The sequence below is a fragment of the Enhydra lutris genome, unplaced genomic scaffold (genome assembly GCF_002288905.1).
Source record: "Enhydra lutris kenyoni isolate GAN:26980312 unplaced genomic scaffold, ASM228890v2 scaffoldscaffold1, whole genome shotgun sequence".
NCBI lineage: Eukaryota > Metazoa > Chordata > Mammalia > Carnivora > Mustelidae > Enhydra > Enhydra lutris.
Window position 1 is genome coordinate 105549856 of NW_019154085.1, and position 22867 is coordinate 105572722.

Consider the following 22867-nt stretch of genomic DNA (forward strand, 5'->3'; position numbering starts at 1 on the left):
CACAGGGGGCTGCTTCACCAGAGCTGTCGTGGCAGTGCCCCCCGACATACACGTGTGCCAGAGAGACTGGGACAGGAATTCGGGGGGAAGAAATAGCTCACTTCTTTCACATTTCTCCCAATGGTAAAGCAAATATATCTGTTTTTAATTTTATTTTACTTGAAAAAAAGTGCACGTGCAAGCATGAATAGGTGGTTGCGGGGAGCAGAGGGAGAGGGAGAAGCAGGCTGCCCGCTGAGCCCTGATCAAAGGACTCAAACCCCGGACCCTGGGATCATGACCCGAGCTGAAGGCAGACGCTTAACTGACTGAGTCACCTGGGCGCCCCCCGGGGAAAGCATGCCTTGTGTAAAAATGTCTTAAGAAACGAGAACTGCGGGGCACCTGGGTGGCTCAGTGGGTTAAAGCCTCTGCCTTTGCCTCAGGTCATGATCTCAGGGTCCTGGAATCGAGCCCCGCATCGGGCTCTCTGCTCAGCAGGGAGTCTGCTTCTCCCTCTCTCTCTGCCTGCCTCTCTGCCTACTTGCGATCTCTGTCTGTCGAATAAATAAAAAATAAATAAACTAATAAAAAAAAAACCCCGAGAACTGCATCCCGCACTCTTGTGGGCAGAACCTCTGTGGGGGCATCCAGGCCCACGGCCTGACACATGCATCCTCTACAAATGGGCCTTGACCTACCCATTGGCCTGGCCCTTGCCCCACTCAAATGGGACTACTCACTGCTGTCCCAGCAGCCCTGAGGATTTTTCAGTCTGCATTTAACGTCCCAAGCCGAGTGCTTGGCAAGCAGCAGTATTTATTAAACCATGAAGCTCCTTTCTTTCTACCCTCCCTGCTGAAATCACTCTCTCCCTTCCAGGGTGCGACTGTAAACTGACTCTTCCATGAGCCCTCCTCTCTCCGCTGCCCCAGCCCTGAAATCCGCCCTCAGCCTCTGATCTCAGCAAGCTCCACTTGTACCTACAATAATGGCGTGTGGTGCCCACATCTGGAGCCGCCCACACAGTTGTATGGGGCCCCACATTATGCCTCATGCTTAGAAGGCTTCCAGTAAGTGATTGCTGGGGAGCAGAGCAAGGACCTGGAGCTGATCCCTGGCCCACCTTGCCCAGGGCTGGGGCCCACAGATGTGCCATAAGGCTTTGTTGAAGGAATGAACAACAACAAAAATGACCAAAATATATTTATAGTAAACAGAAAGCTCATTCCTGGAGCCACAGTTCTAATCTTCCAGGAAGATCTTCCTGCTACATTAGAAAACAGAAGGCATAGGGTGTCCAAGCCATACAGCTGCACAGGTTCCTAAAAGCACAGGTCGGCGCCTGCCTTTTCCTCCCCAACCCTTGAGTGAATGGGGAGAGCAAAGCCCCCATGTCCCCAGGTGGGGCAGCGCCTGCTCCCAGCCTCATAGCCCTGGGAAGACAGGTGCTGGCCAGCTGCCGGGAGGGCCCACCTGTAGCAAGCCTGGGATGATGTCAGCGAGGAGCTGCAGCAAGGACTCCTTGGCGATCCTCTCGACGACTTTGGTCTGCATCTTGATGGCGGCGAGGTTGATAGGGTAGTCGGCTGTTTGGATGATGGGACAGAGAACTTTGATGCACTGCTCTGGGTGGATGGAGCTGGCCAGTGTGGACGCCGCCTCCTCAGCCGCTCTCACTACCTGCAACACCAGGTCCCCACACGAGTGAGCTCCTGAAGACCAAGTCACGCCGCTGGCTAACTTTGGAAGCCAGACACAGACTTCACCTGATGCCTCTGGCTAATTTTGTACAAAGAAGTAAAAGTAGAGTGGCTTGGAGGGTGATTTTACAGGGGATGGGGACATGGGAAGGTAGGCATGTGGATCCCGCCAGAAGCCCTGGAGAATTAGTTATCCAAGTGTTGCCTCTTCCCTATAGCAGCAGCATTCCTGAGAACATGCTAGAAATCCAGCTTCCCTGGCCCTAACCCAGACTGGCTGAATCAGAGACTGGGGGAGGGGGTAGGTGGGGAACGGAGCCTAGCAAGCTGTTTTGGGTTTTTTGCTGTTGTTTTGTTTCGTTTTAAGGTTTTGTTTTAATTTGATAGGGCAACTGGTGGCTCAGTCAGTTTAGTATCCTACTCTTGGTTTTGGTTCAGGTCATGATCCCAGAGTCCTGGGAAGGAGCCCCATGTCTGGCTCCCTGCTCAGCAGGGAGTCTGCTTCTCCCTCTGACCCTACCACCTCTTATGCTCTCTCTCTGCCAAATAAATTGGTTAAAGAAAAATCTTTTTTTTTTAATTTTTGAAGATATTTTTAATTTATTTGACAGAGAGAGAGAGAGAGAGAGAGAGATCACAAGTAGGCAGAGAGAGAGGGGGAAACAGGCTCCCTGCTGAGTGGAGAGCCCGATGTGGGGCTTAAAGAAAAATATTTAAAAATTTATTTGAGACAGAGAGCAAGCACATGTGCCAGTGGGCGAGGAGGGGCAGAGGGAGAGAGAGAATTTCAAAGCAAACTCCCCGCTGAGTGTGAAGCCTGATGCAGGGCTCAATCTCACCACCCTGAGATCATGACCTGAGCCGAAACCAAGAGTTGGATGCTTCAACTGACCGAGCCACCCAGGCGCGCCCCCAGCAAGCTGTTTTAATGAGCACTTGGGAAAGTCTCCCATACAGGAAAATTTGAGAGTCTCTGCCCTAGAAGATTAGGACCTAAAAATAAATATAAATGCTTTCCAACAGCCTGTGGGACATCTGCAATCAAAACAACTAGAGAGAAGCCTAGAAGAAAAATGGCTTCAATAATTAGGATTCCATGGAAATGCCTAGCTGTAAAGCAGTTGGAAAGGCTCGGAAAGAACTCTCTGGGTTTCCCTGGGAGGAGATTCTTAGGGAAAGCTGCTTTTCCAACAATCTGTGCTGGTATCCCCTTGCCCTGCACTCTGAAGGAAGCGCGTGAAATGGCCACCTCAGGGCCAAAGAAGCAGCCTCTGACCTCTGAAGAGGTCATGATGTGTGAGGACACATGGTACTTGTACTAGAGGCCACCAGAAGGGCCACAAAAACCCTCTGTAATAAAGGTAGAAGTTAAACGCAAAACCCAGCAAGGAACAAAGAATGTGGGCTCTGGACGTAGGTGGCAAACCCCAGCCACACCATTCACAAGTGTTAAGCCCCCATCTCCTCATCTGTAAGATAGGGAGACCTCACAAATATCAGTTGGTAAGTGGTATCAAAATGTACTATACAGTAAATGGAAGTCACTCCTACTAATAGCACAAGGCTGCATATATAAACAATCAACAAAACACCAGGCTGTAAACATGTATGCATTTTCTTATGAAATGTAATGGAAATCTACTACTTTTCTCCTACTACCCACCCTGGGCTGGGCATTCCACCCAGATTCTTCTCTGCTTTGTGTTCTGCTATTTGAAACAAGTCAGCTCTGTCTTTATTCAGCAACAGTACCAAGGTTATCAGCTCAAGCCTTCAATCACCCCAGTGCTCTCGTGACTGAAGCAAACACTGACCAACAAAAACAGGAGACAGACCATCTAGAAGGCATCTTCTAGACCTGGGCAAGAGTGGGCTAAGACATCAGGGCTTACAAGCCAGGAGGATAGGACACATGGACCACATGAGGTCACTGCAGGGCCCTGACTGAGACACTTCCCCGCAGAGCCCCAGCTCCTCTCTCTAGGAGGGGCAGGGTCAGATCTCAGGGCACTGCGGTCATGGCTTCGCAACAAGACACAGCCCAGCTTTGTGTTCAGCCAGGGTTACCCGACCACGTGAACAAGGCTCACTTCCTGGAGTGTGCCTCAGCAGTCCGCGTGTCTGCTCTGCTCACGCCCGTCACCTGGCCGGCATGCTTGTGAACACAATGCATACACTGTGGCGGCACAGACTGGGATTGTGCATTCATCCTTTCAGGAGCCAAACTGGGGACCCTAATCAGCATGCTTCAAGGATGAAATCTGTGTACATGTGAGAAGACAGGTATCAAGAACACCCACGATTTATCTGTGTTTATTATTATTTACATGAAAGGTCAGGCTTGGGTGCAAAGCACTGGAGAGAGGTCATTTTACTTTGAAAGAATCTTATTCTCAATAAGACCATAAGAGCAATGTTTCTTTCATACCACCATTCCCCGTGCCTTCTGTTTTGTGCTGTCTGTGCGCCTTCGTTTACTCCTGTGTGTCAGGGCCAGAGCTCAGAGCTCAGGCTGCAGGTGTGAGAACAACAGCTGGGCCCTGGGTCTGGCCCTCACAGTGCTGGCTTGGGGTGGGGGGGTGGTCTGTGCAGGAGCAGCACGAGGAGGCAAAGCGGTGGGGACCAGGCCACAGAAGCAGGTAGGGGCCGGGTGGCGGGGGTCTGTTGCCTGCGGAGCATCCTGCAGTTGGCCAGGATGAGACGACAGGAAGCTGGTGAGGGAGGGGACACAGAGTGAACTTCTGTGGAACACATCCCAGGTGCTCTGTGGGGATGCCACCAGTTCAAGGGCCCTTGGTCATGCCAAGCCAGCACTGTCCCCTCCCCCCACCCCGGCCTCCTCTACCGTTTGCAAGGGCTTTGGGTGAGTCAGGCAGCGAGCTCAGCCTTCCCGGACACCTCAGTACAAGCGGGCAGACTGCCCTGTCAGCAAGCATGAACTCAGTCACACTGATGACATCGCCCTCCACTTCACAGACACACGAGACAACTTAAAGAAAGCCCACCATGATTTTCTTCTTGCCAACTCAATCTCCTGCCAAGGCGGTGTTCTCCACCCAGGTCCCCTGAAAGCACACTGCTGTGTGGCCCTGGGCATGTGTGACCTTTAACCTCTTACCTCAAGAAGGGCAGCTCTAGAGTTGCGGGGGCACATTCTCAACCTCTGAGAGCAGCGTGGCAGGCACATCTACGTTCATTCCTCTAGCAAGACACTTAATTGGTCTGATAATCGGGCCTCAATTTTTAAAAAAAATTCTAAAATGGGGATTTAAAAGGTATCAACTGTGACAGATATTGGAGTGAGATAACCTACAAATGCCTGCAGCTAAGAGGACACTGTGAGGGAGCTCTGGGGCCACCAGAGAGCAGAGCTCTGGCCAGAGGACCCCCTCTGACGCAGCCTGGCACCCACATCAAGTGGGTATGCCCTTGCCAAGAATCTATGAAAAGTTAACCCGGAACCAGGCCCACATTCGTCGAGACATCATGGAAGGCCAACAAGGCTAGGCTCCTGCCTGACTGTCTAGTGGTGTTTATGGCCCCTATCCCCCTCTGCCCTAGTGACACCGAGCTGATGGCACGCCCTGCATGTGCCCCTCCGGCCACTTCTCAGAGACCTGGACTAACTCCTCCGTCCTTCCTCACTGTCGCTCCCTTGTGCTCTTCACCTGGCTGGGCCTGGTCATTCTTCAGGGCTCACTCGCTGTAGTACAGCTTCTGGGAAGCCTTGTGTGCACACTTTCATCACTGCACTCAAATACCTTGCTGAAGTGCTCTCTCCCACGAGTCTAAAAGTCCCTTGAAGGTAAGCTCCCCGCTCTGCCATCTTTCTGTCGGACCCAGAATAATGCCCAACATACACAAGGGGACGAGGTGCTCAGTGAGTCTGTCAAATTCCCCCATAGTGTATGTATTTTTAAAAATGTTCATGACTGGCAAAGTCACCTCTGGGGCATGCCTCACTGATTTGCATTTACATGTTCTAATCGAGGAGTTAGCCCAGAAAATGAGGAGGAAGCAAGTTATCTATAAATGACCAACTTGAGCCTTGGGCAAAATCAACCATAGGAGGCCCAGAGGGTCCCGTTCCAGGTGACATGCCTGAAAGGCAACAGCTCTGTCCTTTTGCAAAAGAGACTTTAGTTCAGGTTAGTTTTTTCTAGTAATCAGCTATTTGAAGAGAGGCAGTGTACTTCTTAGAAGACCTCCATCATGTGATGAATTACCCTAAGGTCAAGTGCCTTTCTTCCTTCTCGGTTCCTGTATGTTCCAGGGGTTGCTCTAAGTCCACAGTACACTTGGGAAAGCCCAACAGTGGGCACTTACCACTAAGCAGACGGTGGAAAGTGGAAGAGGAGGGTCTATCTCTCTTCTAAGGTGGTCCCACAGGGAGAAGGTGCTCTGAGCCATGCCTTTCTGTGGTATGAAATCATGGTTTGCAAGTATCCTAACATACTCTCAGAAAGCTTGGTACTGACAGAAGAAACCATGTATCTTAGTTTTTAAATATAAGGGAAAAAATAGCAGGGTCAGAAAATAACTTCATAGATATAGCCAAGGTAGAAAACACTAAATAACTTCATAGATATAGCCAAGGTAGAAAACACTAATGGACAGGAATCCACGTTTAAGATTCCGCTGGGAGGGGCACCCGGGTGGCTCAGTGGGTTAAAGCCTCTGCCTTCGGCTCAGGTCATGATCCCAGGATCCTGGGATCGAGCCCACATCGGGCTCTCTGCTCAGCAGCAAGCCTGCTTCCTCCTCTCTCTCTGCCTGCCTCTCTGCCTACTTGTGATCTCTCTCTCTGTCAAATAAATAAATAAAATCTTAAAACAAAAAAAAAAAAGATTCCGCTGGGAGCTGGGCAGCAATTCAGTGGGTGGAAAGACAGGCATGGAAACAGCCTGGGATCCAAGCATCAGCTGCACCACTTAACAGTCCTGAGAGGAGCAAATCACCCCTCCATGCCCCTAGGGATGCGGCCAGCATTAACGGGACAAGGAAGGTTCCTGGCAGGCTCATGGTGAGAACTCCATCCCATCACAAGGCGGTCTTCCTCCCCTCCCACCTCTCCATGCTCTCCTGTCATTCAGGTGAAAGGGAGCTACCCTATGCTTCCTCTCTTAGAACTCCAGGAATTCTCCACATCACCTGCATGAAGCATTTAATCAAATGTACCTAACATAAAAAGGTCTTCGGAAAATGTGTGAAAATAAAAAGCCAGCAGGTGCACTTAGCAATGCTAAGTTTGAGGCCCTCTCGCCTACCGAGGTTACAGAAAGTTTCCCAAGACAGACATCATCTTTGGCAAGGCAGGTAGGTGTTCCTGACTTCCCTCTAGATGCCAAGCCCCCAGTTTTTGGCAAGCTGCCTGACTCAGGGTGAACTTCAGGTTTTGCCCCTGTGTTCTATGTAACATAAGAAGCAAAGATTATAAATGTAAGCAAACAGAGAGCAAAAGTAAACATGGGCACCAGAAAGAAAGGAGAACAATACTGTTTAGGAGACAAGGTGGCCAGAGATGGCAAGGATTTTAAAAAGGGGGATGGGGCATATTTAAGGAAAGGCAGCATCAAGCAGGTTATAACCCACCTTAAAGTGATCCTAACTGTTCCAACTCTGATTCTGCTATAGTCTAGCTAGAAACACAAGGATTTTTTTTCTTTTCAGTTAGTAAAATAATTTTAGCTAGCTAAGAAGAGCATAATATCCTCATCTAACTTTTTTAAAAAATGAGATCATTATTCGGAATATTAATGAATGTTTGCTTAAAGATAAGATTTCTTCTAGAGCACAGAACTTGTCAAAATTTGGATTGTCTTTTAAGTTTGCAAAGTTTGATTTGGCTCTGTCACAGACACACCAAAAAAATTGGTTGAATAAAAAAAAAAAGGTTTTCAAATGGACACACACACACAAAAGCGCAAATGTTCCTAAACAATGAGTGGAATTGAAGAAGTCTTCCCAGTTGGGCATACCTACCTTTAGCGCCTCAAAAATGTGGAAGCTAAGGAAAAGCATGGCGCCACCTTCTGGGGAAAGGCCAGAGAGACCTTATACAAATGGGATCCACACTGAGTTTTGGTATACACAAGGATCCTGGAGAGATTTGATCACTGGTGAGAGATTAGCACTTAAGAAACGCCGGGATTTAAGGGGGAGTGCCAGCACGGGCCTGGACCTGCTCGTGAGTCCTCACTTAGCCAGGCTCAGTACCATACCAGAGGGAGCAAGGGGGGAAAGAAAAAAAAGCTCCAGGTAGAACATTCACAGGCCTGAGTTTTGGTTCTGTCATCAACTGGTGAGGTGGCCTGGGGAGAAATTTCTTCCACTTTCCAGGCCTCAGATTCCCTCATCAGAAAATTGAGAGGGAGACTATAAAACAAGAATTTCCACATTATCTTCTACCCCTGTTTGATGAGCTCTTTCTCTTGAAAAAAAAAATTTTTTTTTTCACGGGAAAAATTCAGGCTGAGTCTGAATGAAAAGATGTCTAACAAGACAGACATCACATCCTTGCCTGGAAAAGCAGATTAAGGGCAATACTTTCTCTTGCAGATGTATTAAGAGAGTTAAGGGGGAGACTTAGTCTGTCCTACTCCCAGGGGCAGAATTAGGGCCCTGAAGAAAAAATGCAGAGCAGTCAGGAGGGGCTGAGAGCCCAAGAGGGCACCGCAGACACTGGGCTGGCCAGCCTCTCAGGAAGGGTGGAAGAGATGACCTAAATCTCAGACAGGAAGCTGGGCAACACACAGAAGCCTCCTCCATGCAGCCCCAGCATCCACCTCTCAAATCTCATGGTGTTTTCCAGCCTGGAGGTAACAATGTGACAGCAACTCCAGTGCACAAGCCCCAAGACAAAAGCTGTGCTTTCTACTGGTGTTTTAAAGCTTGCTCAACCAATTTAAATAGGCTTCTTAGATGTATTTAGAAAAGTACAGTTCTATCTGCTTTGTTTAAGATGTAAAAAGCCTGTCAACAGTTCTGTCAATCTGTCTACTTTCTTCAGTGGACAAGGAGAGAAAGGATGGTACCTCCCATTTTCAACAGAGCCCTGCAGGGCATGACGCATCCCTGCTCCCATGCACGTGCATTCTAGAGACCCAGAAAGTGCCTGTCACTTGCCCAGTCACACAGCCAGTGAAAGGCAAACAGGATGAGAACTCAGGACTTCGAACTCAAAGGCTCTGACATTAAACAATGGCCCTCTTGCCTGTTTTGGCAAAGATGCCTTTCCTGAAGCTACAGGAGCTAAAGCCCATGAGTCACGTCCTGCTCCTAGGAGGGCCAGTCCACCAGAGCCAAGGAGCTACTCCCCAGCCCCAAGTAATGCTGGAAGGGCAGCCGGCGCGGCCACTCCAAAGCAGACACTGTGCCTGGCACTTTACGACAGCCCTGCGGGGTGGGACCAGCTCCACTTGATGTACAGAACACCACGGTAGTCTGGGTTCCATGGAGCCTTCTAGGCCCATGCTCCCTTCTCCTGGTCATGCTGCCCTGGCACACCATTAGAATCCTCTCCCTAACTACTCCTCACAGCCAATCTCAGGTTCTAACTACCTCAGGCAGTCTTCCTTGTCTCTTCCAGCCCCTCCAAACTCCTCGGGCATCTTACTTTGAACCACGTGTTTGCTTTAACCTCCACGAAACCACGGGCTCCCTGAAGACTGGAGCCCTGCCCCATGCCCCCCACCTCCTGCCTCCAATAATAAAACATTAGCCAGAGTTTGGGCTATTAGTGTCAGACTGTTGGCTTGGCAACTATTAACCTTTAAATGATTATATGGATTTCTGGTTTTGTCTTTGTCTTAAGCAGCAAAAACTTCCAAAGGATATTGGGTTTCTAGCCACATCCCAAGACTGAGTCAAGGAAAAAGTACATATTTAGAACCTACAAAGGTTAAGGTTCGTTACACAATATCAACTTCTAGTACCGTGAGGCTGGATGAGATACAGATAATCATCTACTCCACTCCCTGCGCTAACAGATAAGAAAAACCGAGGTCCAGAGAGGCTAAGTGATTTCTCCAGGTTCACAAAACGTATTGTTCTCCAGAGCCAAATGACACATGGCTGCTGCCCCAGGAGGCCTCCAAGGACCATTCCAGAGTGCAGAGGATCTGGCTAAGTCGTGGTCAGATGGTGATTTTAATCGGTATTTGAAAGAGAATTATCAGCTCACTAAAACAGAATGTCTTCTCTCTGACACACTGCTGCTTTTCTCTGGCCATGTTTGTCAAAAGGACTGCATGAGACATGCCAGGCCAGCAGGGTAAAACAGGAGCAGGAAGACTGGTTCCCGAAATGTTTTATGTCTGAAATAATCTTGGTCTGGCTTTACTTCTAATTCCTTGAAATCATAAAATATAAAATTAACTAGAAATGATTTAAAAATAAAACCCCTAAAGACAAAGAACTGTTTTCTATTTACCTCAGAATCCAACTTCCCCAAACAAATCAAACCACCCCAGGCTGGACGGTGATGGCTGGAAACCCCAGACTTTTGTGCATGGCAAGAGCAAGATGTCTGGTGACCCAGTACAGGACATAAAAGGATGCTAATGTTTTATTCTTTAGTAGACAAATATAACCGAATATTCACTAATGTGGGCAAGTTCAGGAAACGATCCAAAAGTTTCAATTACAGAACATCCTCAAGACATAGAGCTGGTGTTTCTTTCAAGTTTGAATAAACATTTACCAAACATTTCCACATTTGGGGGATAATATGTAAGACAAAAGTCCTGGGAGCAACAGCTGCTCTTACATCAAATGTGTCTTATATCAAATGTGTCTAAAATGATCCATAATTAGCAAATCAATCGTCTGCCAAGAAAGAAGTACTTCTAAAACAGATAAGGATGTCTAAAACCAGCTGCGTGTGGCAATACTCATATAGCATGACGCTTTCCACTCTGCCATGTGCCAGGGTCACACAGTGGCGATGAGACCCAACAACGCAGCTGGACAGGACACACTCTTGAACTGAAAACTGGGTTTCCGGCCTCCAGAGTCATCCCCCACAATGACCCCAGAATCCATTTGTACCATCGATTCTCTTATCAAATCCCCTCTTCATCAGTGAAGGAGGGATTCAGCAGCAGTCCAAACAGAGTGCAAATTCTAAGATGTGAAGAGTTAAAATTGACGGAGTTTTCCTTCAAAACAGAAAATGGGCTTCAGATTTCTGAAAGTCACTACCAAGGCTGGGCCCTTTAAGGCGTTTGCTACAAGCTAAACCTACTGAAAACCACAGTGACTTCATTAACAAGACATTAAAACTCAGTGGCAAAGTTTATTTACTAAAAAGATAGAAACAAAGAGTTAGATAATGAAGAAGATGTACTTATTCAAATAAGGAATAGGAAAACCTCTCTAAGCTGATTCACACCAACTTCTCAAATAGAACTCCAAACTGGTATCCAAATCCTCCAGGGTGCTTACCGTGTCTGTGTTGGCTGACGACGGGTAATGCCGGAGCGAGATCTAGCACCTAGGACACTTTCAACGTGTAACAAAAGTGTTTTGCACACATGGTTCCTATTAAAAGACCCTTACTTAAAGGATGGGAAAATGAGCCATCTTGTCATTAGCCCTGCCCTATTCCTCTGCCCTAAAAGCTTTTTTCACTGATCTCATCGCAGTGCCATCTCGAGGCACCTTGTGGCATGGCCACCACCACAGTGGGCATGGGAGGACATCTGGGACTAAGGTCTCAGAGCACCCTGTGTCGGCTGCTGGGTCTCATGTCCTTTATGTCCTGCAAAGCCTGGGTTCTGTCTGTGAATACAAAACTAACCAACTTCCTATGAGATGGAAGTTCCAGGGAGCTTAAAGGAAAGACTACACTTTGGAGGTACTAATTAGCTAGGAGAACAGACTCTGCCTCTGTAGAACCGGTATTAGTCACTGGGTCTAGAAGCTTTTGGGATCCTTCCCAATGTCTGAATAACGTCTAAACATAGTGCTGAGAAGATGTAACAACTAGAGAAATACGGCGTGTGATGTTCTATGCCAACAAGATGGCTACAACACAAATAAATAAATAAAATCTTTAAAAAAAAAAAAAAAAAAAAAGATGGCTACAACACACACTTGATATGCACCCAAGTATTCTGTCCGAAAACACAAAAATGGGGAATGGAGACAGATCAGTTAAAACACAAGAAAGACTAGAAGAATTTCAAAGGAAAGGAAAAAGAAAAAAATATATATACCTAAAACCTACATACACAGATGCCCCAGTGAGGAGCTTCTGGCAAAGTGACAGAGTGAAGTTTCACAAGGAAACTACAAGGGCACCAAGTCAAGGTGAGTATGAAAGTATGCAAAGCAGGGGCGACCTGCCAATACAGGCACTCCTTTATTTGGAACACAGTGTTTTCCCCACCTGCTTTATCAGACAATCAGTGACAGCAGCGTGGAGACCCTGAGTTATTCGAATTCCACACCAACTGAGCGGTACAAAGTTGACTTTAAGCAACAGATATTTTCTGCTTCTGTCCCTTGGGCAATCGAAAGGACGTGGCACCTAAGAACTTTCTCTCCTAAATTTCTCATTTTGCGAGAGGAAAAAAAAAAAAAACAAAAAAACAAGATCCCTCAAGAAAGTAGCTAATAGTAAACAGATTATTTCATTCTGTTCACTTGTATTCTTAGGAACTACTGTCAAAGTTTCTAAGTTCAAGATCAGGATGCCGACTTTAAACAGAGACATCTTCCGAGGGGACAGCTGGTAAGTGCCACACACTATGGATGGCTTAGTTTCACCTTGATGCCACATTCTAAGTATGTCCTCTCCTGAGGAAACAACTGATATCAGATATTTGCGAAAAAACACCAATTTTACTTTTAAAGATATATTTATTTATTTGAGAGAGAGGAGCAGAGAGAGAGGGGGAGAGACTCAAGCAGATTCCCTGCTGAGCGTGGAGCCTGATGCAGGGGGCTTCATCTCATGACCCTGGGATCATGACTTGAGCTGAAACCAACAGTCGGACACTTAACTGACTGTGCCACTCAGCCACCCCTTACTTCATTTTTTGATCATGTATATTCTCATTAAGGAGAAGTTATTATGGTTAAATTAAAAAAAAAAAAAAAGGCCAGCCAGCATGGGCCAGGCCAGTTGCCCCTTAAAAGAGACACATGATCTGCTTCTTGGTTCTGCCAATAACTGCCATGTATTACCTGACAAATTAGAGCATTTTTTGAATCCTCTTTCCTCGCTCAGGTGTAATGGTGTTGACTCTATTAGCTCATCTGGTCCTCACATTTTTAAAATGAGTTACTGCAAATGGAAAGTGTTTTGTTCAAACGTGAGTGATTTTCACAATCACACAACCAAGCCAGATTTCAGACGTAAACAGTATCTATCACTCACGACCCTGTGTTGCGCTACGACCATCACGTGGAGACGCCCAGACAGAGCACGAGATCCCAACCCTTGCTGAGTCTGCTATTTTGGGGTGGATTTCAGGAGGATAGACCTGTTACTGTTTGACAGTCACGTAACTGCTAAACAGGAAAACCACGATTTAGGGTCCGGATTCTTTTTGTAGACATGTAAGAAGTGCTCTCACTACAATTCCCTTAAGCCATGAGTGTGCTCATGGGAGTCACATGTGAGCCGAGAGACTGAACTGAGCAAGTGGTTATGTCTCACTCTGGGGTCAAACCCACTCAAGTTTTCTGAAGTTCTAAGTACACAGCCTTATTTCCCACAGTGTCGTCAATCAGAAGAGTGCTCCTGAGATCACTGGTATTCAGAAAAGCTCCCTCCATCTTCTTTGCAGGTCTCTAGACACTCAAAGGACTGGTGAGCCACGGGGGCTGGACAATTCAGGAAGCAAGTAGATAAGGATTTACTGAGTGTCCAATCAAGGCAGGTTGTAAGTGTGTGGGACACAGAAACATGTCCTTCCAGCTCCCTGGCAGGCATCTGAGGTGCTGGGACAGTTTGCTAGCATTTACTTGTTCAGGAACTAGTAGGAGAGGCATAACATGACTGCCTCCATTCACTGAGATCTTGCAGAGAGTGACACAATGAGAGGACAGGAAAGGGATGAAGACCAATGTGGTGTAGCACCTGTGTCCACATGCCAGGGACCAGGAACCCTCACTGACTGTCTCATTTAATTCTCTAAGAAATTGTGACCATATCCACCTCTATCTTACACACAAGGGCACTGAGGCTTGGAAGCTGAAAGAACCTGTCTGAAGTTGTGGAGTAAGGAAGAGCTGCTTCTAGCACTCGCCCATCTGCGTCTCCCAAGCCAACCCTGATCTCCCAACACCAGTCTGGTGGGTGCTGAATGCCACCAGGAAATGGCAGAGCCTTACACCCCTTCTTTTGACCACAGCAATGGGAACCAGTGACTTGAGAAATCCCTCAGGGAAAGGTCAGCGGAACAGGTCAGTTTCTGCATAGGTGGAAAAGGAGTCGGGAACCTACCAAGTGGCACCAGGATCTCAGCTGCCCCCAGGCTCAGCCATCACACCAGCAGTGGGATCTTCACCCTGTGTCATGGCCCGGGGACAAGCTCAATGAGAGCAACTCCTTGTCCTACGCCTGTCTTAGGCCGCACAGTGAGCCACACTCCTCTCTTTCCACATCCTCACTGTACCCCCAGACCCATCTGTTCAGCATTCTGAGGCTAGAGGCTTGGCTCACCTCCTTATGGGAATCTTTATGGGCTTCCAGAGTCTTCATAATGGTCAGCTCGGCGTAGTTTTTAAATCTTGCTGGCTGGTTCCTCAGAATTTCTCGTAAAACCCTCAGTGCTAGTGCTCGGATGGAATGCTGGAGTACAAGAGGAAAGGAAGACATTAGCAAATGCTACCCAGCACTTCAATGAGCCTGCCAGCTAGCAGCGCCAGGCAGGGCCAGGCACCCAGCCCTGGGCTTCCCTGGCACCTCACTGGCACCCTGACAGGTCACACCGCTTACGTGGCCCAGGCTGAGGGGCCGGCTCCATGAGGCAGGCGCAGGGCCCAGCACTTAGAGGGATCTGATGAAGGTTTCTGGAATGAGCCAAATAAGGACCAAATGAGACCAAATGAGGACGATACATCTAAGTTCATTATCCATCTCCTGGGGGGGGATTTCCAGATTTCCTGAGGCTCAGATATACAAAAGGCAAATTACCCTTCTGTAAAATGTATATAAGAGCAGGTGAAAAGCATCTAACCATTTCATCAACATGACCTGTAAGACTGTGGACTGAGAGAGTTGCAGCCCTGTCGTTACTCCCGACCTTCTGTGTGATGAGATCACGGGGAAAGGGAATGTGCACACGCCTCGAGCTGTCTGCGGCCTGAGTCTCACCACTTGGAGGAAAGCCATTTCAAACAGACTCCTAATCTCAGTAAAAGAAAATGGGGTTTACACCAAACAGAGCCAAAAAGTACATCCTGATCCTCCGCCGCTCATCTGTACAGTTCACACACCACATCAGTTCACACACGGACACACCATCCACCTGCCCTCTCTGTGACATCACTTTAGCTCCCAACAAAGCCCGACTAAGCAACGGGCTTCAGCAGCCAATACTCTGCTGCAGGGAAGTTAATTCAGCCCTTTCGTCACTCTCCTTCCACCAGTATACCAACCCATTAACCCCAAGCATCAGAAAGAAATCAGTCACCACGACACTCTGCAGCCCACGTGCACCCGTCTCCCAACAAAGTCACCACCAACAGGAACCTGAGCGTGACCTATACCGTGGGCAGTGTTGAGCCTCCACCGAATCCACCCAGTCCTGGCCCTGAGCTCTTCACCACACCTACTGCATTGCTGTTTCCGCCAGCCTACACAAAGCCTGGTACAGAGATGGATTTTTACTTCTAGAGTGTAATTCAGACAATTCCCAACGTTTACTGCTGTCTCCATGTAAGGGACCAACACACAGATGGGAGAGGGCAGGGCTCCGACTAGGCAGCTCCCTCCTGGCAGTCATCTACGTGGTGCCATGGGCGGGTTACAGACCTGGCATGGTACAAATGCCTTGTGGGCCACGTTTAAATGTCACAGCATGAAGAGGGTTTTTCGTTTTAAAAATAATAAAGAAGATAATAGAAACTAATCCACACTTTCAGAACTTGCTGCTTGACCAATAAAGACCACTGGAACTGCTCACATATGCAGGGCTGAACCTACACAGAACTTCATGGAAGGCAACATCTAGCAGGGTCTTTTAAAAAATGAACTTGTCTCCTTCTCAATTAACACACGAAACTTAACACTCATATAGAAAAAAGCTCATTGTAAAAAAAATTCCATGCTAACAAAGTTGTAAGAAATTCTATATAAGACAAAGTAACCTGAAGCAAGAACAAGTTTCCCTCAGGTCCTATAATCCTGATTACAATAAAAACCTGCATCTAATAAGCTAGGAACAGGGCCTATCTCTGACCAAAACATGACCTCACCAACTGCTGCTCAGAAAATATCTGAACAATGTTTTGATGTAAACAGTAGGCACAATACAGAAAGTAAAGCCGACACCACACTCAAGGAGAACAGGACGCCATAGCCTGTCCCCTGGGAAGGGGGGAAGCGTAAGGTCGAGGAAGGTGCCTCACGTCTTTGTCCCCGAGCGTCTCCAGCAGCAGGAGCAGGATGGTCTTGAAGTGCTCCTCCCACACGCCCAGGCTGTCCTCGCGCGTGATCTTGAGCAGCTCCAGCAGGGCGCCTTTCCGCTCCTCCACTCGCTCGTTGTGGTTGGACAGCTCTTTCAGAAGGTCAGCCACCAAGTCCGAATGGTCAATGGGCACTGGGGAGACACCGAGACAAGTCACATCCCAAGTCTCGTCCCAAGGGAACCCCCGGTGGCGGACATGCCCCCGGGGTTGCTCAGCTCCCCTCCGCCAGCTTCCCGCTCTCCCAGAGGCAGCTCCTCCGTCCCTGCCGCCGTGCCTTCCACCCTGAACCACCTCCCTCTACGATTTCTGCAGGCCACCTCCCCAGCTATGAAGACAGAGATGTGTGACCAGGTGGCAAGTACCGACAGCAGTGTCTTTACCCTTCCTTACCATCTTCTGCCCTCTCCTATTTCAGACAAACAGGGGGAGCCATCTAACAGTCTCTCCTCGATGGTCTTTCCCCCAAGTCTACCCCCACTGCAGCAGCCCTAAGTCAGGCCGCTGCCGGATGGTCCCCTCCTGCTGCCACAGCCACCGAAGCATGCATCTGATCCTCTCAGCATCACATCTGATCACCTCAGGGCCCTCCTCACTGTCACATCTGATCACCTCAGGGCCCTCCTCACATCACATCTGATCCTCTGACATCTCTTCCCTGCCCAAATGTCCAAAGCTTAGTAACCAGCGCAGCAAACAGATACTAGTCAAGATGTTTAGACTATTCATGGACTGTCTAGTCACAGACTAAACTCGCCAAGATCACTTAACAAAATTACTTGCAGGACTTCAACCAAAAAAGACATCCTTTCTCTTCCCATGTTCTTTCAAGACCTCAACTCTGAACATTCCCTTTCAATAGAAAGGATGAAAAGGCAAAGACAAATTATTAGACACTACTTAAATTTGATTTTGCATACTTTTTTTTTTTTTCCTTAAGGCATCTAAGGTAGGAGAACACACACACACACACACAGGAAGTTTGAAATGTTAAAGAACTCGATCTTTCCCCCTCTGCATTCTCACCTTTCTCTTTGAGCCTTTCAGCATACAGTCGGTGAATAGATAACAACCAACATCTACCCCAATCTCTGTTCTATCTTAAATGAGACCTACAAATGGGTTAAGTTAAATGAGCTATCAATTCTACGAGCAGTGAAAGGAAACAGCACCCTACTCCATGAAAGTATGATTCATAATAACCATCGTACCTGGCCTATGGCCCAGGAAACACCACTGGGATTCCTTGGGAATCTCTGGAGTGGCTACCCACTGGTGATCAGCAGATAACAGCCAGGGGATGTGCCTTCAAATGACTGAAGGACTTCATTGCTGTCTTAGGGTTCCATCACTGAGCCGTTGCAAGAGCACAGTTTTCCTCCTCCTCCTCCTTTTTTTTTTTTTTTTTTTTTTTTTTAAAGCAGGCTCTACACCCACCATGGGGCTTGAACTCACAACCCTGAGATTGAGTCGCACACTAAGCCGACTGAGCCAGGGAGTCAGCCAGCTGCCCCCCAGTCCTCCTTATGTGTCCCCAGTGAAACTAGCATCTGCGCTAGTGTGGCACCCCCCTCTTTCCAGGGCCATTGTGATAAGTCTGTTTCCCCTGACAGACCTTGAACTCTCTGAGGCCAGGGACAGTGTCTCATCTGCCACCTTGTCCCCAGCAAGCTACAAACTTCATGACACACAGGGAATGCTAACTGTTTAGACTTCTAATTTAGGATTCTGATTTAATTTTCCATTCAAAATAAAAACACAAAACAAACGGCTTGGGAACAGAGCAGATATATATAATCTCAAAAAAATGACTATGAAGTGAACATGACAATCAGGTGAAAAGGAAATAATTAAGCTCCTGATAAAAATACCATCATACCAACACATACTTCGCTCACTTATTACTCAATCATGGACACTGGTCTTAACACAAATGTGAGACAACAAAACAAGACAGCAGACTAGTTCTGTTCTGTGCCAAGTATAGTTGGGACAAGTAATTTAACCTTTCCAAACCCTTAGTTTCCTGATCTGTGAAATGGGAATAAGCCCTCTATCTCATTAGCCATATAGGTAAAACACTGAGTTCAGCAGCAAGCACGTGGTACAGGAGCTCAGTATATGCTAGCTTGCTTCGCTCCGAACACAGGACAGAAGTCAACCCAAAGCAGCTTCAAGGAAGACCTGGTTAAAACGCTGGTGACAGAAGGGAGCTTCTCAGTGGTTGTACTTCCATACAGGATCCTACTTCCCTAGCTCAGGGCTGGGAGAGTGCACAGCAGGGGCCTCTACCCCCCAACAGTAGTAGCTAACTGCTACTGCCTTCGTGCTTCTGATTCCACTCAAGCCCTGGCTCCTCCGGGGAGCCCTCCCTCATGGGCACAGCTGACCTGCCTTCACCACAGTGGGATAGCTCCAAGTTTAGGTCAGCTGTGTGACTCCTACTTCACAACTGCCTCTGTGAGAAGGCTGTAAGCTTCCGGAGGGCAGACCCCGTGCCTTCCATGGCTAAGCTGTGCCTTCCATGGCTAAGCACAAGACAGGAGCTCAGTGAGGAGCTGCTGAGCGAGCAACTAACCAGAACAGACCCCGTATGTCCTGTAGGCCTGGAGCTGCTCTGACAAGAGGAGAGAGCCCCACAGAAAGTATTTTGGATTAGGGTCCAAGGGCGGGGGGGAATCACGCAAAGAAAGACGAACCATCTCGAAGCTGCTCCATGTCATCATCAAACACGGCCTCCTTCAGGGCTGTCTTGTCATAGGTGTTGATGGTGTCGGAGTACGGGTACGGATTGTAGTCTCGCACCCGGGGCCCTGGGAAGGCGCGGGGAGGCTGGGTGTTGAGAAGGGACGTCTTGTTATCCAGAGCTGTTCTGCCTCCCTCCACCACATCGCTGCCGCCCCGGCCTTCAGTGGCAGGCGAGGCAACTCCACCATCACGGGACACCTGCAGCACAGCACATGGTCATTTCCTGTTTAGGACTTTAAACAAACTCTTCCTTCCACTTTTCAGAATATTAGGAGAGTCAGATTTCGCACGTGAATTCTGGCCACTAACCAAAGGATAGTTACTAGGATTTCAATCTGCAAACATCTAATTCATAAACTACCTTAACGGGAACCCAACAGGCTTACTTTTTCACCCCTTCATTCACTCATTTACACGTAAAGTGTGTTTTACTTTGTACTTGGTGATGACTTTTACTCGAACACTTCTCCAGGAATCCCGTGTGTCGGCACTGCTGCCCACCATTTCTTCATGAACAGCAGGGTTTCCTCAGCGATGCCCTGACACACCACCAAGCTAGTGCTTCCCCGATTACCACCACAGATCTAAAGCAGCCCAACCCTCCAGGATATCCTGGCATGTATCCCCCCAAAGCCAAACAACGCTTACTAATCTCTAGCACTGGAGAACTTTCTAGCTGGGAGGCAGGTCACCCCCTGGACACCTGTGACTCTCAGCTGGGCTTTATGCTGAGTCAAAGAACAGGCTTTGTGGCTGTTTCCTGAAACTTTTTCTTCCTAACATATACTGAGACTTGTCCTTAACAAATCAAACCCCTGGGTCCTTTGGTCCTTGTGTCATGTTCCTGATGACCCCCTCTCTCCCAGGGGGTCCTTTCTCCGACGAGCCCCGGCCTGTCTGGTTTCCTTTGCAGGGCGTCACTATAACCCAACTAGCATGGACAGACCACCAGGAACAAACCCTCACTCTCCTCACTCCTGCCATAGGACTGTGTGACGATGCTGGAGCTGTCTCCAGGCGGCGGGACACACTGGGACTCCTGTGGCACATGTCTGACTTGTGCTTCTAACAAGATACAGCTCTTGCACCTTGTGCTTAAGCATTTTTAAAAAGTATGGCAAAAAAGCCAGTTTAAAATTGTGGCAAAATATACGTAGATCATTTTAATCATTTATATTATAGGTGTACAATGCAATGACATTAAGGACAGTCACAATGCTGTATAACCATGACGACTACATTATCTGTTAGGCAAACCTTCTGGTCTTCCCAAACCAAAATTCTGCACCTATTAAACAATAACTCCCTGCCATCCCTGGCCCGGGTTACCTCTATTCTACTTTCTGTCTCTGAATCTGACTACTCGAGGTACCTCATGGAAGTGGACTCATACAGTATCTGCATACATCACTATGTCACTTCGCCTAATCAAGGTCCATTCGTGTTGTAACATGTGTCAATATCACTTTCCTTTTTATGGCTGAATAATACTCCACGGGACGCATCTATCACATTCTGCTTATCCATTTATCTGTTGGATATTTGGCTGCTTCTCCACCGTCTGGTTACTGTGAATGATGCTATTATGGACACTGGGGTACAAGTATCTGTTCCAGTCCCTTGTTTTAATTCTTTTGAACATATACAATTCTTTTGAACATATATATATATAACAGATGCTGGAATGCATCTGGTTTTTAACACCATCAAAAAAGATGTCCTACTAAGTGTTAAGATGTAAAAAGGATATACAACACATGGGCAGACCTGAATAAAATAAGACTTTGGACTTTTTTCATGATAGGGAAATGATTCATGGATGATTTAATTTTTTTCTCCTTGTAACTCTCTTCTCAAAGTAAAACACATATTATTATTATAACGAAAGAACTTAGAAAAGGAGAAAGGGTTTAAAAAACTTAAGACATTTCTGAAATAAAACTAAACCATCCTAATTCTAATCACTTTTAACAAAAAGTAAAACGAAAGATCTTACTTTTTAAACTTGTGTATTATCCCTGTCCTTGTCTTCTCGCAGATTGTACGAGATGGGAATCACAGAGTACGCACGACCATATATTTTGCTTTCCTCGCAGTATAAGAATGTCCCACATAAATAGTGTTTGTAACCACAGTGTTTACTCATACCACTATTTCCATTTGCGTTCCAGTAAGATTTACTCAACTATTCCCCCTCTGTTTTTTAATATTTCTGGCTTTCATTACAGATAATGCTGAGATAAACTGCACTGTAGATAATAACTTTCTTTCCTTTTGCTGAGTTTCTCGTCTAGCTTAGATTGCCAGAAGTTAGATTACTGGGTAAAGGATATGAAACTTAAAATCACTTAGGCTGAGGGGTGCCTGGGTGGTTCCGTTGGTTAAGTGTCTGACTCTTGGTTTTGGCTCAGGTCATTATCTTAGTTAGGGTCATGAGATCAAGCCTCATGTTGGGCTCCAAGCTGAGCGTGGAACATGCTTAAGATTCTCTCTCCCTGCCCCTTCACCCCCTAACACCCCCCTACCACCACTCACACGCTCTGTCTCTCTTTAAGATATGTATGTACGTATGTATGTATGTATGTATGTGTATATATATATCAATATCACTTAGGCTAAATGTAATTTACTAAGCTCCAAAGCAACTGTATCAAGTTTCCATGCCACCAATATTATACTAGTTCCCTATATCCTTTCTAGCATTAAATATTTTAATTTCTCTTTGAAACAAAGTGGAACAATTTAGACATAAAATGGAACCTCAAAGGGTTTATTGTATTTCTGTAATCACTCATAAGGATGGACTTTCTCCCACATGTTGAATGTTCTCATCTCTGCTTTTGGGAACCATTTTCCCAGTGGATCTGACTTTCATCCTTATGGATGTCTGTCTTATTAGACTGAGGCACTTATCAAGCCAAAAAGACATACCAGTTCCCAAATCTTTCACGCGTAATGCATTTTTATATCCCCTCCAGCTTCTTCGCTAACACTCTGGTCATCAAGCAGCTAAGATGCTGAATTTTGAACCTGCTCAATAATTCAATTTCCACTTTATCATATTTAATGCAGATAGAAAAAAAAAATCCAGTGGAGCCCTTTCACTCCACAACTGACTGGTCCCTCTTTTTGGCTAGAATGTCCTTCCCAAAAGTTTCCCTTAAATTCTCGGACACCACACTATCCTGGCCTCCCACACAATAACCTATAGCTTTCCTTCCAACTCCTTTTCTTCCGTTTTTCCCTTAGTGTTGATGCTCCTTAGGATTTTGTCCTTACCCTTTAATGGGTCGCTTTCACTCACTTTTTAGTTATCATCAAGCAACTTGTCAATGCCTCTCAAATCTCTATCCCCAGCCTGAACGGCCAACCAAAACTCCAGACTGCTTTCTGCAAAGGCCTACGGGATATGCATGCTCAGATATTCCACAGGTCCCTCAAGTCACATGTATTCAAAACTGAATTCATTATGTTCTAAAGGGACTGACAAATGTTCTTCCTCTCTTTCTAGAATATTAACTCCCTGAACTGCCCCAGCACTTTAGAGTCCTAGGCAGAGACTTCTGACTCTAGTATTTCAGCGCATGCCCTACCCAACCCTACGTCCTCCAGAGTCCTCCTCCATCTCAAAGTGACAGCATTCTTTCTAAAATATAAGTGTGACCATGCCATTTCCCTGGTTAAAAATCCTATAAAGACTCTCCAGTGACCTCAGAGTAAAGTTAAGACATGGCAGAAAAGTCCCCTGGGTGTGAGTGCCCTTCCTCAGCCAACCGATGCAGCCTCTTCCCCAAACC

At 47.0% G+C, this 22867-nt stretch overlaps 1 protein-coding gene across 3 annotated transcripts in view; it reads right to left on the reverse strand.

Moving 5' to 3' along the window:
* LOC111146794 (CLIP-associating protein 1) overlaps positions 1-22867 on the reverse strand; it is a 264703-nt gene that overhangs the window by 10637 nt on the left and 231199 nt on the right. For all 3 annotated transcript variants that reach the window (XM_022502657.1, XM_022502594.1, XM_022502516.1), the window contains 4 exons: positions 19022-19268; positions 16266-16456; positions 14356-14484; positions 1456-1662 (listed from right to left, as the gene is read on the reverse strand). In XM_022502657.1, the coding sequence (XP_022358365.1) occupies positions 1456-1662; positions 14356-14484; positions 16266-16456; positions 19022-19268 (774 nt within the window). The remainder of the gene's footprint in view (positions 1-1455; positions 1663-14355; positions 14485-16265; positions 16457-19021; positions 19269-22867) is intronic.